This window comes from Eleginops maclovinus, chromosome 7 (assembly GCF_036324505.1).
Source record: "Eleginops maclovinus isolate JMC-PN-2008 ecotype Puerto Natales chromosome 7, JC_Emac_rtc_rv5, whole genome shotgun sequence".
NCBI classification, from domain to species: Eukaryota; Metazoa; Chordata; class Actinopteri; order Perciformes; family Eleginopidae; genus Eleginops; species Eleginops maclovinus.
In genome coordinates this window covers 8,712,193-8,732,158 of record NC_086355.1, presented here as the reverse complement: position 1 = coordinate 8,732,158, position 19,966 = coordinate 8,712,193, and the positions used below count along the sequence as shown (strand labels likewise).

The 19,966-nt window shown below is 40.1% G+C and overlaps 1 protein-coding gene across 5 annotated transcripts in view; it reads right to left on the bottom strand.

The window, feature by feature from the left end:
- The window catches only part of znf385b (zinc finger protein 385B), a 40,228-nt gene that overhangs the window by 4,470 nt on the left and 15,792 nt on the right, over nt 1–19,966 (bottom strand). For 4 of the 5 annotated variants that reach the window (XM_063888356.1, XM_063888357.1, XM_063888359.1 and 1 more), the window contains 6 exons: nt 3,313–3,449; nt 3,035–3,145; nt 1,490–1,661; nt 972–1,361; nt 639–823; nt 104–199 (listed from right to left, as the gene is read on the bottom strand). In XM_063888356.1, coding sequence (XP_063744426.1) covers nt 104–199; nt 639–823; nt 972–1,361; nt 1,490–1,661; nt 3,035–3,145; nt 3,313–3,449 — 1,091 coding nt within the window. Of the gene's footprint in view, nt 1–103; nt 200–638; nt 824–971; nt 1,362–1,489; nt 1,662–3,034; nt 3,146–3,312; nt 3,450–14,837; nt 15,053–19,966 lie in introns of those variants that run through there. The other variant, XM_063888360.1, reaches the window with a different exon arrangement.

The following is a 19,966-nucleotide window of genomic DNA, read 5'->3' as shown; positions in this document are numbered from 1 at the left end:
AGTAAGTAAGACAAAAGGAAACAAGTAAATATTTTAAAAGCAAATAAATTACAATAAATGAAACACATTTGAGAGAGAGGGAGAGTTGGAGAGAGACACTTACGGTGAGTGGGCTGCGCTGCTGTTTGTTGTAAGGGCTGTATTTGGGTTTGCTGGGTTTTCCAGCCACTCTGTCCTTGTGCCTCCTGCTGGAGATGTGCTGCAACAACAACAACAAAGTTATTATATTATTCGGTGGTTTTCCCTCTAACTATTATATCACACTATTAAACTGTGTCTGGGCCGAAATCACCTACTTTCAATATGTTGGTTTAACGGTTTTTTTTTCGAATTTCAAAATTCCAATACGTAAAGTCTGCCCGAAATTGTGAACTCAGATATTTCCCAATTAAGGCCTTTAACAAAGCTAACATTTTGAGTTGTTTAGAACAGTAAACCATTTTCTAGCTACATAATGGAAACACAAAAGCTATTAGAAACGAAAATATGAATAAAAAGGTGCCTTTCAAGTTTATATTTGAATGTTACTGCTCTAGAGACTTTGGTTACAACAAGCGGCTTGGTGGCTTTGTTCAGAGTCACAGATTGGGCACTGTGTAACACCAGAATAAAGTTATTGCTCACTGGCTCACTAGTACCTGTTTGAGCTGGATCTCAGAGTTGACATGGACGTCACAAATCTGGCAGTGGAAGGTTTTGTTCTGCAGGCCGGAGCCCTTCAGTACGGAGCTGCTGCCGTTCTTCAGCTTGGCTCCGGCTCGAGGGTACGCCTTGATAGGCCCAGCGCCACTCCGAGCCTCCATCATCGTCTTGTGCTTTGAACCTGCAGATAGAAACAATCACAAAGCCTTAATGCTAGCCTTCTTGCTGTTGGTTGAAGATAGATTTCCTTCCTTCAAGCCCATTTTTTAAAGTTTATTTCTACTTAAATAGACGAAACCACATCCATACTTCATTTCGGTCCTCCTCACCTGCATTGTGAGCCTCCAGCTGAGAAAGAGAGTTGACGGCGACTTTACACAGAGAGCAGTACAGCAGCTTCTTCGCCTTCTCCTCCTCCGTCTCCGCTGAGGAAGGAGCATCCTGGGAAGAGGCCTGGGAAGGAGGAGGAGGAGCAGCAGGGGATGTAGAGGAGGTGACAGGAGCAGTAGGAGGGATAGGCGGAGAGGCTTTGGAAGAAGGGAAAGAGGAGGAGGAAGAAGAGGAGAAGAGGCCCGGGGCAGGGAGAGCGGTGGGAGGACTGGAGGGAGGAGGCTCACTGCCTGGTCTGCTGGAGGAGGGGGAGGTGGAGGACGGAGGAGAGCAGGAGGGGAGGACGAAGGGTTTGAGAGTAAAGGACTCAGTGAGGCCAGATAAGAGATCTGGAGGAAGGATGGGTAAGAGGAGGAAGAAGAAGAAGAGAAAGAAGAAAACAAAACTCATTTAAAATCACTTCTCAAAATGAAAACCAGTAACATTAACGATATTTATATAATTTATTAAAACTAACCTGTGTGTTGATTGGTGATGCTGTTAGCTGAGTCAGGAGGGGCGGGGCAAACAGGACTCATTCTGCTCCCATTGGTCTCTCCGGTGATTGATAGCTTGGGCTTGGTCTTGTTCTCCTGAGACTTGACCTTCTTGGCGTGACGACTGCCTCTGTAATGAGCTTCTGCCTGAGACTGAAGCGAGAGACAAACAGAGTGGTTTAACTTTTTGTTTGGGCTAGAGTCCTGATGTGACTTTCCGTTTAGCCCCTCATCCACTAACTTTTGAGACTCTGTTCATACTCTCAATGAAGGTTTCTGACACTGGTCTTTCAAAAAGGAAAATGTAAGAAACAAAGTGTTGTGTTAACAAATACCAAAGAAAAACTATACTAAAGAAAAATGTTTACTGAGGTTATCAATCAAGTGAGAACTACAACCAATATTCTCTCATAGACTTCCAGGAAAGTTGATGTATTTTCGCAACAAGAGTTACTGGATATAAAAGTGAATGCAGGTTTTAGGCACTTCAGCATAGGTTTCACTTTTCTCTGAGCTTCCCGTTAGCCTTGCCGTTAGCCTTAACCTAAAAAGATAACAGATCCTGTGTTTTAGAAAGGGAGATGTAAGCTGTTTGGATGCCACTTCTAACACAAAGTAAAGATAACCTGATAATAATTTAATTAGTTCTGGAAGTATTAGATCTTACTGCCAAAGAAATGAATAATCTTAATAATCTGTGTGCATTATCTTGTTTTTCATTATCCAGATAAGGTATCCAAAAGGATAGGTAGAGATGTTGTCTTTTGTTCCACAGGGAAACAAACCTCCAGGTTAACAGTGTCCTCATGTGACTGTCTGGATTCTCAATGACTCAGCTTTTATTCAATGTACTAGACTGAGCTTGGCTGCCCTTTTACTCCTCTCCTCCCTACGGAAGTGATTCCTGTTTTCATGTTCGCTCATGAATAATTTGAACAGCTCATAAATATTTCATGTTTGACTGGCATGTCACTAACGATGCAACTTGTTACCTTTCAGCAATCATTATATGAAGAAGAGTGTGTCATTCACACAACACTGCAATAACAAAGAGGGTAGGGGGTTGCACCTGTTTATACACACTGGCTGTTCTGTCAGGATTATCCATTATACAAAAAAAACAAGCCTCACAAAGTATACGTCTCAGCTCTATCATAACCAAACATTTTCCATAAAAGTTTCCTGCAGACAAAATGTTTTGACAGGAAGTCTCTTTTAAGAAACACTCCAACTTCAGTCAGATTAATCTCTGTGCATCTGAAGGTATGTATGTAGAAACTGGTTGTTGGGGAGACTTTAAGTTTAGCTCCAGCTTTATTGAAAATAGTGAGAAAAAGATGCTGCAAATCTTTGCCATGTTCTCTGGGGAAGACAGAGCAAAAGATTTCAGGAAATGTTGATCGAGACATGACCACAGATGACTCAAAAGACTGGACGTTGATCACAGGGACAAAATCTAACTGACTGAAAGAGTGTGAAGCATCAGATTTAGAAGCTAAACCTATGTGGAAAAACAAAACACTTACATCAGAGTTGAACCTCAGCTGGCACACGGTGCACGAGATGACCTGTTTCTTCTTGGGCACCAACGTAACGCCAAAAGTGTGGTTGATGACGGCCTTCTGAACCGGGTCCATCTGCAGGAGGCAAACAGAGGTCAGAGGTCAAGAGCCTGCTTAGGTTGGGATGATGCCAGAGTGATGCTGACAGGTCTCTTTATCACAGTCAGTCTGTACCGCCTGCAGCTGCAACACGCTGTCACTTTTACTGTCCCTCACACACTCACAATCACACAGAGTCATACCGTGTTGAAGTTTGGGAACAGTCCGACTGGCGACGTCGTCTCGACAGGAAATGACAGGAATGGTTTCATCATCACTGAGGAACCAGTGGCGCCTATCAACCCTGGCAACGCACCGCTCACTGCACCACACACACTTCCTGGAAAAAAGAGAGACAAAGGGGTTTGAATATTTGATTTTTAATAAATGATGGCATAATTATTGATTTATTTGAGCGGTCTTTAGTCCCTGCAGATGATTAGTGGCCTGTTAAACATTAACAGAAAGGATGATGTTTTTCAAAATTGCTAAATGACAGACAACATCAACACCTTTAAATCTTTAGGATTTCTTAAAAAGAGAGAGACTTTTGCAAAAAAATGACTTTTGGATGTCTTTATAATATAACATTTCTACAGATTGATCCAATTTGCTTGCATCATTTTCTTTTTGGAAGGAAGATGTATATTTTTGCCTCCAGGAAAACTGAGACAGCTGAGACATCATTAAAGTACCTTTGAGGAAACAAAACACTGCTGTGGGAGTCATTATAAAATACTGTTATTCTATTTATCTTAGGTTTGAGTTGAAGAGAACAGATGGGATTACAACATTGGTATTTGATTTTTTTAAAAGCAGCTCTTAAAAGCACATTTTAAGAAGAACTGCTCAAACAATTACCATTTGTTTTACCTTAGGGAGGTCAGTGAAGGTATCTTCAGCTTGCCTGTTAGCTGAGTGATACTGTGACTTCTTGGCAAAGCCTCAGAAAAGCAAATAGAGGAAATCCATCTCGCTCTGATATTTGTGTCATTTTGACCTGGAGACCTGAGCAGCTGATGCTGATGCTTTTCAGTAACAACATGAGGAACATATGGCGCTGCAGCAGCTGGAGTCAGAGAGTGGTAATAATGCAGAGATCGAGAGTAAGAAGGTGAACGAGTGGCTCACATAATGAGCCCATGTGGCCAGTCACTACAGGGGCAGTAAGAGTCCTTCATCTCCATTTAGAGAAGCAGATGGTAGAGGAGTACATTTACTCTCCAGTGACCAAATCAAGGGTCATACATACAGCACACAATACACACAACGCGACTACTGCAAAACTAAATGACTGTCATTCATAATGAACATTTATCACAGACACAATTGAGAGCCATTCAGTGTTACGGAGTGCCTTTTGAGGAAAAGTAGCTCGGGCTCTATAGTGTTAATCCAAATTTGATGTGAGGTGCTGTTACATATACTGTTCATACACAGTGATCACAAAAGAGTTGTTCTACAGAAGCATGCATGAATTTCTTCAATCTCTCTAAAATTATAGTCACAGCTTGTAGAAGCCCTGCTGTAAATTCCTTGATAACAACAGTGTGGGTGGAAACAGAGAGCGACTAAATCAACCCTGACAGGGGGGAGGAGGAGGAGGAGAAGGAGGAGGAGGGAGGTTTGGTCTCATTGGTTTGATCTGCCTCAGTCTAACTTGTCTTAAGAAGGCTCATCTTTTCACATTTTAATACATTATAAACAAGTCTTAGCAATTCTAAAGCTTTATAATCTTGAATAACACAAACAAACAAACTTTGAACGCACTCTAACCTACTGACACCTATTCCACATGCAGCATTATCCAAATCCAGCTCTACCCGTTGTAGATGAGGATTATTAAAACAGATTTGAATGTTGATCTGGACAAACTGGTCTGAGAGGCATGGTTTTAGAGTGTACATGTACTTAGACCAGACTAAGCAATCATAACCCAGTTGAACACACATCGTAACTTAATGCGTTATAATCCATCAAGGTAAATCCAAGTGGTAAACCCCCATGCGTGAAAAGTGAAGCCAATGTGGAAGTGCCCTACACTTGTATTATTTCAAATATCCAGGAAGGGGGGCGGGAACCTAATATTATAGAAGTCTATACGAAGATGACCCTACTTCTCACCTAATTCATTAATTAATTTAATATTTTTCTGATGAGTTTATGATGACATTTTTCAATACAGCACGATGCATTCATTTAATAGATTATTGTCAAATTAGGGCTAACATTTACAATTAGGCAGGGTATGCTTTAAGACATGGCTACACCTCCTTGTGTCTTGAAGTTTGATTGTTGTTCAGGTTTTTGTAATACTGTACAGCTCTTTGAACACCTTAGTGACATAGTGATGGCTGTAGCTCCAACCTCTTTGCCACTTGTAGTTCTTATAAACCAAAAAGCCAACATAAAAAAGCCAAAACCAGCTGGGTCAGGTCAACCCAGGTCTCTAGTTAGAGTGTTTTCTGACTGACATTAAAATATCTGCAGATTATCAGTCTGCCGTGCTGCTGCTGTGGAGTTTATCCTCATAATGCAGAGCTCTGAGTCATTGTCTGGATTCATCACTACAGCTCATCATTAAGTCAGTCACAACATGACACAACACAGTGTTGTAATCGAACACGAAGCCGACACACAGCAGCTCAGATTACTGTCACTGCGCTCCTATTAGCTGGGAGATTATTTATGATTGTAAATACAGATTAGAGTCTATTTAAAGATTGTGTAACTTGACATCGGGTGGACCTGCCAAGAAAGAGCTCCACCTTCAATAATTGTAATAGTGAATAGATACAGTTATTAGGTCAAACTTAACTGATTACTTACACCAAATATGATGTGTTACTGTGATAAATGTACCTAAACATAGAAATCCATGTATTTATTTTTTACTTAATGAATTGTATATAAAGTATATTTTTGTACTATCCTCTTAAACGTTGATCATATTTTCCAGCTGAACAAATTTGAAAGAGAGAGAGAAAGAGAGACATTGAGAGGGTTAATCCAGAACCAGAACCTGCCTGCTGATTGCGGGTTTTTTAGGGCATTAGCTACATTAAAGAAAACGTGACATAACAAGCCCTCAAGTAATGGTAATTTAGTCACGTAATTAATAAAAATCCGGCATCAGGGCACTGAGCGTTTGAGTTGGACCCCAAGAAAAATGCATCACAATGAAGATACAGAAACAAAATTTGAACTCAGATTTCATTACTAAAAAACAAAAGGTATTTGCATCCACTGTGTGTGTCAGGGAGTAGAGGACTTTAGTCTGTACATGAGCTGCCACTATGAGGGAACTCCCAGCATTAGTGTGTATGGTGTACTTTACAGGGTTTTCAAGAGGGGGTATGTGACCCTGGAACGTGTGTGGTTGACAGTTTAAAGACTTTGGGAGAGGTCACTCAGAGGAAATGTGAATAAATTCTCAATAACAAAACAATACCAATGATTTGTTATGCCTTTCCAAACCCCACTACGTGACCTCCTTTTTCCCAGAGTCAGTGTTTCAGGGCGCATCAACACCCGCTCAAATATCCAGGGAACTTGATTCTTCTTGGTTGTATTTTTTAATGACACTTAATTTTGTCATTTTTACTATGTGAATGTACGACACGCTGAAAACTGAGTCATGTTAAGTGTGCATCCGGACATGTTCCCTGTATGATCAGAGAGAATTTGAGATGTGGTGTGGTATGTGTATGTGTGATGGAGGGTGTGTTGACAGGGGTCGTCTTAATTCTGTCCTCTGAGATCTGGTTACAACACACACACACACACACACACACACACACACACACACACACACACACACACACACACACACACACACACACACACACACACACACACACACACACACACACACACACACACACACACACACACACACACACACACACACACACACACACACACACACACACAGGTTGCTGATCTAAGAAGCTGCTATAAATACAGCTGCACATCTGCTACTGCGTTCACCAAGGAGGGGCTCTGTAAACTAGCATTGAGAACTTGCCATCAACTAAGTAACTAACCAGACAGTTTTATTTCAGGCTTCTGGTGAATGGTCAGTAGATAATTGAAACACTGCCCGATATGTAAACAAACTATCTCAGTTCAAAGCTTTACATAGCACACGCTTCTTTTAAACAACGCTTCTCCATCTGCAGCCTGTGACTCTGAAGAGTGAAGTAACAACAAAAGTGCTCAGAAGTTTCACCGCGACAGACATTGAACACAATGGGCTTCTCATTAAAACATCATATAGATAATAAACCATAAAAACAGTCAAAATAAACAATAAACAAAACACACACAAAATAAACACTAAACCAATCGAGGCAGGACAAATGGTAGTTAAAATAAGTTGATCTTTGACTGCTTTGGAAAGGCGTCAACAGTGACCGCAGATCGGGTGTCGGTAACTATGCTGAGTGGTGTAAATAAGATCACACACAAGGAATTTGTCTCAGTGTTTCGTGAATGGTGACAATAAACACAGTAAGGAAAAATAAGTAACGCAAAAGTCTTTATTTTAAACTTTTTAGTGTATGTTTGGTCCCACTTAGCATAATATACTCCAGATTCCACATATATTAAACGAGAAAAGAGTAACCGATGGTGGAAACAAGCAGGGGCTGGTGAACTGGTTAGGTTGACCCTTGACAGGACAAGTAGTAGTTCACACAGGGGAGCAGTTAAAATATGCTGACAGGAGGTTAACGGCTCTGCAGACCCACATTTATACTGGCTGATCACAAGCCAGGTTAAAGGTTAAAGATGAGCAGAGCTATCAGTGACAAAATTGGTGTAATTAAGCTAAATTCATTTAACTCAGAATGTAATTTTAAATGCAGCTGTAAACTTCTAAATGGTTGAGAAAGGAGTGACGTCTCTTCTCTGGTGCTGTGTTTTCTGCCATCAGCATCTGCCTAGATTACATGGTCTATTGTAAACCTTTTATTATTTGTAGTGTCCAGTTTCCCGCTGGTCAGTCCAGTTTTATCTGCTGCGGTTGGATTTATGTTTGTGGCTGGAATCATGGTTATCTCTGGCATTCACACCTTACACACAGGCACACATTTACATACACACTCACATATGATGAAGACGTATCTGAACATTGCTCTGTTGTACCGTCAGCTGCAGACTGAAGCTCCTGTAACTGATCTAACATACGGAGCTCAGTGTCATCCGTCACAAATCACCTCTGTAATTCAGCCACTGTGGTTACTAAGAAGTCTGGATGATATTTAATTCCCCCCTAATCCACCTCAGGTAGATAAATCCAGATGGGACAAACTTCTCAGGTTTTTGCAGGAACTTCAATTCCGTTTCAGTATCTCCTAGAACCTCCTTAAGGATCCCTGGAACATTTTCTTTTTTCAGATGTTATGAGGACACTTGGAATAAATTGCTATGATCTCATGTTTCTTGTTTAACCTATGTGTGCTCCTGTTTGGTTTCTGGTTTGATTTTCCAAGAGCAGATATATAAAATGAATAAAACCGTGAAGTTAAGAAGAGGGCTAACCTCAGGAGCAAAACAAATTAAAGTTTTGTAAGAAGAAACCCGTAGTGAGCTGTGTGATTGACTTAACAATGGTGATACATTTGCATACCCAATGGGACAAATTACATCTTCTTTTGACAGCTTAACATTAATCACCTTAACAGCTTAATATTTTCTGGACGTTACCCAGCACACTGTATCGAGTTTCACTCATACAGTGGATACCTGAATGACAGATACTTTGATATCCTTCAACAGGCATGGAGTTTGCCAAACAGTACAGCCTAACTACATACAGCGGATTTACTTTAAATCCATCAAAAGGTTGTTGGTCAGTAGTAAGCCGAGTTGAAAGAGCTGACCTTTGAGGGAATAAAGAGCCCGGAAAGTCGAAAATAGAAGAGCAAATCATGGCTAATAAGATGCATTGCATCATACAGTTTTACAAAAAGCTGCTCTACGAAGGAGGAATGGATCGCACACACTTTTGAAACCATAGACTGTACAGCAAATATGTCTCTTCGACAAACTCTGTGAATTTATTACCGTTACAAACTATACACTGACAGCTCACTGCAAGCCCGCTAGATCATATCCTTACCATATACCATATCCATACCACGTCATAAACAGTAATCCATTTAAGTTAAAGTTCTGCACCAGCATTATATAATGTAACTTTTTCATCACTGCATAAAAGTGTAAGCAAAAACGTATTGCAAGCTTAGGTGCAGCGACTTTTTTGTGTTTTGCGGGTATAATTGTAATATCATGTGTCAAATTTTTATCTTTAAAGCAACTACTAATTATTGCTGTTAACTAAATGAAGCAGGGTAAGAAATTGAGAATTGTAATGCTATGATGTTGGACGTTACAGGAACTGTGAGAAATGCAAATGCAGATCCCACCCCATATTTTTGCACATGGTGGTTTGTAATTGATACTATGACAATTTATCCATAAATGACATCAAAAAGTTGCTATACATCACCTAGTTAATGACAAAATATTGATCCTACCCCCTGTTTCATGATATCAAATCGCCTAATTCTTGCCAATACAAGTTTAAGTTTTTATTCTGACCAGGTAAATTCAGATGGTTGTCAATGGGACAATGAGGATTAAATTATTTAAGGAAAGCATCAGAATTGATCCAGCAATAAAAATGATCATCATATTGTATTGTATCAGTATATCAAATCTAAATAAATCTAGTCTTATCGGAGTATTTCAATCTTGGAATCTCATGCTATACCAAGAGAAAATCGTTTTCAATACCCACGGGGAATTATTAAAACTATCACACTTATAGAATTTACTGTATGCCTTTTACTTTAAGAGAGCATTCTGCAGTGTTGCTGTTCTGCAGAGACTTTGGTAAGCCGAACAATAAAAATGTCAATAAAAAACCAACACAAATCTGGTATTATTTTACCCACATTTTTCCAAACAAAGTGTTAAAAGTGACTTATTTCAGAGTTTGGTGAATAAATGTGAATTGTGCGAGAGCAAGGGAGAATTTCCTGTGGTATAAACGGCGTTATATCTTTATTACAGCTACAGCCAGAAGAGAAACATCTGGTGCTGTTAATCAGACTGTAAAGCGATGTGAACGGCTGCAGTTAAAGTGAAACTGACAGCAGCGAGAGACATTTCTCACACACCAGGCAGGAAGTGATAAATCCTGAAGATGGCAACGAAGAAGATGGCATTTATTGAAATTAAATGTTCCTACCTGAAACAGAAGCCTTTTTTTTCTGTATCTCGATTCCAGATTCACTTTTCAACTTCTTTTCTCCTTTTGCTGTCTGTATGTAGTGCTCTTGTCTGATGTCTACTGTACACTGTACTCTTGCTTTTCTCGCTCTGTCCGTGTTCCTCTGTTCTGGTCTTTTTACCCACCACTCACTGTGTGTGTGAATGTGTGAGGGAGAGAGAGAAAGAGAGAGAGCGTGTATCGGGTGACTGGACTAAGAGTGGCATGTGTCATCGCTATCTGAACTCCCAAACTGAGCGTCAGGTGTGTGTGTGTGTGTGTGTGTGTGTGTGTGTGTGTGTGTGTGTGTGTGTGTGTGTGTGTGTGTGTGTGTGTGTGTGTGTGTGTGTGTTTTACTTCTTCTTAATCCCCTGCTGCCATTTCCTCCAGAGGGAAACTCTATCCCTGGGGATGAGAGGGAGCGAGAGAAAGGAGAAGAGAGAAAGAGGGTGTGTGTGTGTGTGTGTGTGTGTGTGTGTGTGTGTGTGTGTGTGTGTGTGTGTGTGTGTGTGTGTGTGTGTGTGTGTGTGTGTGTGTGTGTGTGTGTGTGTGTGTGTGTGTGTGTGGGAATGAGGGGGAGAGAGACATACACACTGAGAAAGGAGAGGTAGTGTGAAAATAAGAGCGGGGGGAGAGAGAGAAACGGGCCCTGTTCAGACCTGGCATTAACGTGGGTCTTGGGTGATCTGAACAGCAATGGACAGAAAGTGTCTCTTCATGCGTATCATGTGACCACTTGTAATTGGATCTCTCTTTCTCGCTCTATTTGCAAATGAAAACCTTTCCCATCTAAAAAGAACACATGTGTTGTTGATTTTAACCGACCAAGGTAGCACTTGTGTCTACAGGGAATTAAAAGAAGAAGAAATCAAAACAATGCAAACTGGGCTTATTCCTCCGAGTGTTCCAGGCAAACCAAACCACCCAGGATGTTTGACACAACGTATTCAGACGTTGTGGACGAAGCCAGCTCGTATGGCTTGAAAACCAACTTGATGTGAGATAAATGAGAAGTAAAATGCTTTGATAGAATCATTCTCAGTTTAAACCAGTTTTCACGTTGGCTACATTGTGCACTTTCAATTTCTGGCTCATCAGATGATGCAAAAAAACAAAACTATACCATTAGATTTACATCAGGAATGAGACCTTTGTATATCAGGGGATTGGGATTTAGGTGCCTCGCAGTACAGTGTACACTTGAACAACCCTTACATCTTAACATCCTAAAAGACAGTCAAGTTCACTAATAGAAAAATCCAGCTATTTTCCTTGTGTGTGTGTGTGTGTGTGTGTGTGTGTGTGTGTGTGTGTGTGTGTGTGTGTGTGTGTGTGTGTGTGTGTGTGTGTGTGTGTGTGTGTGTGTTGCTGCCGTTGTTGTTGGTTCACACCGTCTCCTGTTACACAGAGCACAGTGTGTGTGAGAAAGAGAGACACAAAATCCAGCTGGTTCACACACGCGTTGAAATAAAAAACAAAGTTTGACACCAGATGTTTAAGTTGTTCAGCCAACACAGTAAAGGCGTCAAAACGCTCACACAGTAATGCTTTTTAGACATCAGTAGGCTCCTCCTCCATCACCCTTCAACATTTTTTGATGCTTCAGTTAAGAAAAAATGCTCCTGATTTTTTTTCCAAAAATAAAGATGATAATGTGTTGAATCTTTACATTTTGAAGGCTTGAACGTGAAAATTGTGGCATTTCTTCTTTGAAAATGGACCCAAAAATAGTTTTTTATTATCAAATAGTTACAGCCTGTTTGTGTACAAAAAGCCAAAAAGTGTAAAGCATACATTTTATTAAGCTTTAGAGGTGATAGTAAGGCTAGGTATATTGCATTGCTTCTTGTGTGTTTGCTATAAGCTAGGGTAAATATTTCCTGATTACATAAAAAAAAAGAGAAATCAAGACATATTTCAGCTGAGAGCTGCTGTTGCAAACTCAGTTTATAAAACTCAGTCTGCCTAAAAGACGGGGGAAGAAGTTTATTTTATTTAAAATTCAAAAAATAAATTAGCAGGATCCCTCACGTGCTTCCCACTGCAGCTGGAATCCCTGCAGCGGGAGATAAAGCCTGGGAAAACGCTGGGTATTAATACACCAGTGATCCTACTGGGAGGAGAACCCGTCTTCCTACCTTCATCTGCATCTTAAACATTTCTTATCCACCGAGAGGCAGAGCGACATAGACTCAGAGCGAGGTTCTGCTGACGGCAGCATTAGACATCACACTGCATTATTATTATGCAGAGAAACACACACATTAGCATAACAAGCCTGTGTGTGTGTGTGTGTGTGTGTGTGTGTGTGTGTGTGTGTGTGTGTGTGTGTGTGTGTGTGTGTGTGTGTGTGTGTTGAAGTAGGTCATGTTCAGATCCTCCATCTGAAAACACACACACACACACACACACACACACACACACACACACACACACACACACACACACACACACACACACACACACACACAGTGCAGACACGAAAGCTCCAGTCTGAGACACAGTGGAGAGAAACAGGGCAATCATCTCATTAGAACCAAACCGACATTGTAAAAGTGTTAAAAGTGTAACCCCCAAACAAATAAAAAGAAAAGAAAAATTCAAACTTTTTTCAAGCTAAAACAAAAAGGCAAATGAGTGTAAAATGCAACCAAAATGAAAGTAGACCAGGTGTCACTCATTGGTACCATGAAACATAGGTCTTGGTTAGCCTGGTGGCCGTAAATAAGTCTCTATTTTCATATAAACGTTTTAAATGTGATAATATAAAAAGCTGCAAACCAGTCCTAAATATCTTTTGATGCCATGTCCTGCAACCAACTGTAACCTCAACTATGTATAATCTAATGAATCTCATTTTTTAATAAATTCTGTATTTATTTGTCGTTTTTAAAGAAACAGGGAGGGGTGTAGCTCAAGTTTAATCTGCATAATTTACCATATGAAGGAAACACTTTTCACACACACACACACACACACACACACACACACACACACACACACACACACACACACACACACACACACACACACACACACACACGCACACACACACACACACACACACACACACACACACACACACACACACACACACACACACACACACACACACACACACACTGTGATAAGATGATGAGCAGCAGTGTGAGGGTAATCACAGCAGTCAAGCAATGCATAATGAGTGGAATGTCAGACAGACCGTAGGCATACCAACCAGCAGACCAATCGCAGCCTGTGTTTACTCCTAATCTGATTCACAGTTTCTTTCAGGAATCTTCCAGAAGATCTAGAAAAAAGGATCCATAGTGCTCATCTTGCTAATGAAATTGTTGGAGAACAGCAGATTTGTATTTCAAAATCTGGGGTCTTCATTCTAGAGTGAGAAATTAAAACAAGATAAGCTTCACCATGTTTTTGTTGGAGACTATCAACAGCTGCACTTTGTGAGGTAGCAGATTTAGCGTACTGAGAAAGGAAAGAAGATTTTGGAGGGCAATGTTGGTCTACTAATTTGATCCAATGCCCTGAAATAAGTGGATTTGAAGTTCCATTTAGAAACTTTAAAAGGAAAAAACAACCATCATATTCTACTTAAACTATCTGCAATTTAAAATGTCAAGCCTCTTTATCTTTTATTATGTTGTCATGCATAACTTTCACAAATCAGCATTAACATTGACATACTTAAGATATATTCTAGCTCAATATAAAAGTATATAGAAATATATTGAAGGATTGATCACATTTACTGTTAAAACACAACAAAAAGTAGATGAGCACGCAGAGATCTAGACTGCCATCGAATCTTGCAAAGGGTCTAAATATGACATTCAGAACATTAATCTAGCAACTAACAACTATATGCCTTTCAAAGATATTGGTTGGTTCCTCTGTTTGAGTTGTAATATAAGTTCCTCTATGATAATATTGTCTTCTCCTTGAAAGGTACCTATGAAAATAAAATGTATTACTATTACAATTGTGTGAGTCCCTCCATTTATTTTCCACTGGCTGCTTAATGTCTTAGACGCCCCATTTTGGCTAAACAATCTCCAGGTGATCCCAGGCCAGACTCAACATTTTATATACAGTACCACAGTGAAAAAACCCACATTTTTTCTTTAACTTTACCTCCTTAGCAGAGATAGAAATGATATTTTGTTGAGAATCCCATCGTAATGATTATGTTTAAGGTGATGAACAGATCATTTTGTTTAAAAGGTATTTACCCTTTTCTGACTGAACACATTATGAGCAGAGAGATTCCAACCTTATAGTTCAAAGTTCAACTTGAGTTCACTCTCTGCGGTTCATGTAATCCCCTCGATTACTCCCCAAAACAAACACACACACAGAACATAGGGGAAAAAAAGAACCCAAACATTGAAAACCAAAGTAGCTAAATGTGGAGCTCAGACACAAATAGACAGAAGAAGGATTTCCTACCTCGACTCAGGAAACTACTCCACATCATCAACAGGGAGACAGCTGTCTCACCTCCTCCTCTTCCTCGTCCTCCCTCTTCTCACTATCATCTGCTCCCCCGATTACAACAAGCAAAGAGGACAAAAACCAAAACCAGCAGAAAGCAGAGAATCGCCAACTGACTGTCTGTCGGTGTGAGTGCAGGAGGACACTTGTGTGGATAGTGGAGGGCGTCTGACACACAGCGAGGAAGAGACAGAGTGTACAGTGTATTTGAACCACTGAGGTGATGATATTCAGAGCGAGCAATGATGACAGCCTCTCTGTCTCAATGGAAATCCCTCGTTCCCTGTGTCTCTATGTCTGTGTTGCTCACACACTCTTGGCTATGGTTCATCGCATCATGATTATAAAAGAGTAGGAGAGAGGGATACAAGCTATGAGTTATGTAATTCTCAAAAAAAATTACAGAATGATAACAATTACATAAAAACAAATCACAAATAAACGGCAAAGTAATGAACCAACACTTGATTATAGGTTCAACTTGACCTTGACATGCTCTACAAATATCCAATCCTTATCCCTTCACTAGGTCCTATTAACAGTTTTACACTAGACTAGACACAGTAAGTGTCACTGGTGTTGACAGTTTCTAATAGACCTTGACTAGTCCTCCTTACCATATTTTTATTATACCTTGACTTGTCCTACCAGTTGTCTTCGATTTCCACTAGCTCTAGAATTTCTCTACATAACCTTGAGCAGTCCCAGTCCACAATGACCAGTATCAATCAGGCAATGACTTGTCCTTACAGTATTCTACTGGAATATGACAAGTCTTACCGGCCCAAAGTTCTTTTACTAGTTCCTCCACGTTTTCTACTCCACCTTGACAAGTCCTGTCAATACCTTTACTAGACACTGACTTGTCCGTTCTCTAGATAACCTTGGCTATTCCTACTGGTCCTCGAACCTCAGTACCAATCCTTTACTAGTTCCACCCGATACGTTTCCTACGAGACCTTGACTACTCCTTCTACAAATCACTAACAGACCAAGCTTTTTTTATTCTGGTCTTGTCATGAATGTAAACGTCTTGTCCTGCCAGTAGTTTTTGTCTACACTTGAATAGTCCTATGCTATTTCTGCTGGTGTTACATTTTTTCCACTTAACCTTGAACAGTCCCTCCATTGTCTTTCTAGACTTGACCTCTGCCAGTCCTCTACCACTTCTGCAATCCCTACCACCTTGTTCTAACCTCATGGATACATTAGTCCTACAAGTTGCCAACTAGTGGTCACAGATGTGGGTCATGTGAGTGCAGCATCACAGGTTCAAATCTGGTCATACACCCCCCTCCCCCACCCTCTTTTCTCAGTTTTTTAGTTACTGGTTTACAGCACTATGAGTGTGGATCTGTCATCAGGGTCTATTCGTACACAGCTGAATACATCAATGCAAAACCAGACATCAACACCTGCTCCGTTTCTACATCTCTGACACACACACACTCGGCAACAATAGGTGTCTATTAATAACGTCTATTTCTCATTACGTATGAGGTATCTGCAGGACAACATTCTGACCTTTATTAGCCCGGGAGAGCTAATTAGAGCTAGCTTCACACACAGAAACGAAAAAGCGAAGAGAGGAAAAGGTGAGCTGATTTTGACTTTTCCACTGTGCCAAGAAAACAACCAGATTCACTGAGGGTCTCATTAGAAGAAATGTGTTAGATTTTACTTTGTGAACGTATGAGACTTAAAGCATCTTCATTAAAATTCCACATAAATCATATTCTTATCCATATTAATTCATTCATATGTACTGCAGTACCCCACAGTGCTGTAGAAAGTCAAAGCACAACTCTGCCCACACCACAAACTGAAGAGTAAGAGAGAGGAGTAGCTTGGATATATAAATGTTATTAGTCTCATGTGAGTTTATATATTTGTCTGTACTGATGTGAATCATGGGAATCCAATTTTTCTGTTAGTGGCTGAGTGTGTTAGGATGTTCGTTTGAGTGGGTTTACGAGTATCTGGGTATGTATGTGGGTAGGAGATTGAAGGCTGCCTCCTAGTGGTGACTAACTGCCAGAATAACCCAACTATTTAATTTAAAGTAAGGGTCCTCTCAGCTTCTCAGTCTTGGAGGGCCACAGTTTTATAATGCATTTCATTGTTGGTTCTCCTTCTGCTTGTAACTTTGTCATTTGTAATGTTGCATTCTTTTTTCATGTTCGTTGGTTCTTTTCAACTTAATACATTTAGTTGTGTTAGGAATTAAATGTTTACTTCAAGCACTTGTAGTACAATTTGGAAATACATCACTTGAGTTTTTCCTTCAATGCTTCTTTATAAGTCTACTCTTGCTCTGCCAGCAGCAGATGGTGGAACTAACTTTAGATACACTTGGTCTACTATTGTATTTTGTATCTCGTATTTCTCTGTTGTTTGGCCTCATCTTTGGATGTGCTGTGTTTTATCTAAGACATGTTTTTGGAAGTGTGTTTATCTTGCTGCGCACTGTAGCTGCTGTGCACCTACACACATACTGTGGGCAGAAGCACTCCAGCACGTTGTTGAGAGAAATATTGCTCTTGTTACTCCATTATAGATTGTTCTACATTTAGCTGAAAGCTACTACTTTACATATGGATATTATCCACACAAAACACATAATCAATGTGTACATAAAGATACAGTGTTATAGATTAAACTACACATCATTAAGTAGATAAAATAGCAACATCTTCATCAAATAGAACATCAAAATGCAGCTTAGATTTAATGCATTATTATTCACCCAGAAATATAGTAACAGTTTTACATTGATAAGTGAGTACTTTACTTCTGAAACTTCTAATATATTGGTATGATAATGCTAACATAGTTTTACTTAAAGTAATATTTTGAATGCTCTTTACTGGAGAATGCCACACTGTTATATAACTATGGATCAATTTACTTCTTATATCTCAACTGATATACAAGTACTGGCAGTGTTCAGGGTTTTTTTCAGTTGCATTTGTTTATATAAGATTGAAATGATTGAAAGAAAAGGAGAAAAGGAACTTGGCTTCACACCATAATCCATATAAAATAACTGACTGAAGCAGTTATATATGAACATCATTGATTGAGGAACTCACAGAGCTTGCGACCGTAACACTACTTAAGTGTCGGCTGTGATGTCATCTGACCTGACTGCTGATAGGCTGTTTAACCAGCCAGGTCACTGTCTCACACACACACACACACACACACACACACACACACACACACACACACACACACACACACACACACACACACACACACACGCACACACACACACACACACACACAAGCAAACATCCTGGCCTGGAGGAGCCGAGAGTTCAGGCCAAAGAGCTTTTCGTGGTCGAGCAAACATCACGTAATGGACAAAGAGGGAGAGAGATATCTAGAGAGATAGAGAGACATGACCATTCAGGCTAAATGGCGTGTGTGTGTGTGTGTGTGTGTGTGTGTGTGTGTGTGTGTGTGTGTGTGTGTGTGTGTGTGTGTGTGTGTGTGTGTGTGTGTGTGAGCGAGAGTGTGTGTCCAGTAGAGAGAGATTTAATCTTTAATCAGTGTTATTGAAGCCTGTACACTGATATGGACACTTGGTATGTAATTACAGCTGCTGCTGTGAGATTGTCTTTCATCATCCTCCCATGTACTGTAATTAGGTGTGTGTGTGTGTGTGTGTGTGTGTGTGTGTGTGTGTGTGTGTGTGTGTGTGTGTGTGTGTGTGTGTGTGTGTGTGTGTGTGTGTGTGTGTGTGTGTGTGTGTGTAATCTTCTTGTTTTTTTCGAAAGTTATTGTTATTGTTATTTTATGATATACAAGTTCTGCCCCGGCCTAAAAAAAACTGATTTTATATTAGTGTTAGCATTGTGTTTATGATCAAATAAAATAAAGTGAGCAAACTGGAACATTGTATTATGAGGTGATTCACAAGAAGGTGTTTTTAATGCAGGCTTTTGTGTAGACGGACACATTAAGGAACAAAAAGCAAATGTAATGATAAGAATTCTTCCTCTTTGAAACGTCTGTGTGTTTTCTGAGCAGTGCTATGTCCCAGTTTAATGACCCCCTGCTGTCTGCTCCACTTTAACTCCTTTGCATCTCACAGCAAACTGTCACTCTGTTGACCAGCAGTCTGACTTTAAAAACTGGGTCTGAATTACTAAGAACGCTCTGAAACTGTTCCAGACACAGCTGATCACAGAAACAAGGAGGGTGAAGCAATTTGGACGGAGTCAGCCGTAATTTCAGCAGCAGAGGGCGCTATACGCACTTGCTCCAGATTTAGAAAAGAATACCATTACCACTCATATGCCTTTGCATTCAAAATATAGCGACAAAACTAGGAGTCACTTTAACATAAAAGTAGTTAAGGATCAAGACTGGAAGCCAAGAAACAGGTAGTCACATGTTCTGATTTTGCTGAAAAACACTCTGCGAACAGGAGGAAATAGCTATTCCGACTCTGTCCAAAGTTAATAAAATCCTCTTACAAGGACCTCTTAAGCTCACGGTATATCACGTTATATCATGTTTGGTTTAATTATACAAAAACTGAAGTGCAAAATTGACAAGTATAAAGTTTGTTCTGTGGTTGTTTTCTGGATCGTTTCTTGTCTGGGAACAGTGGCTTAGATAAAGTGTAAACTGAGAAATAAACGCACAAGGCATCATCCTTGTCATTGTTATTGATCAGTCCATTTCTTGCATACACGGATATAGCTAACTGTGGCCAGAAAGAGGCTGAGTATTAAGCTGCAGTGATGATCTGAGCTAAGTCAGGGTCGGTTTATACTCTCAGGGGTCAATCTGACACACTCTCTTTCCTCTCCCAGATGGTTGATGATGGATGAGCCAAAGTCACTCTCACTCAGCAGACATACACTCAGATGTCACAAATGGATGAACTGCTCAGCACTTAATGTTCCTCTTGTGACTGTGACAACTTAAATATATTTCTGTAAAAGTGTTTTGACTACTGCTCTCATGCAGAATGTATATGGATGTAGTCTTTGTGGTGCATTCAAGAGCAACTTCTGATGTTTGATAAATCAGTGATCGTCAGTGAGGCACATCAGAAGAAGTAGAAGCAG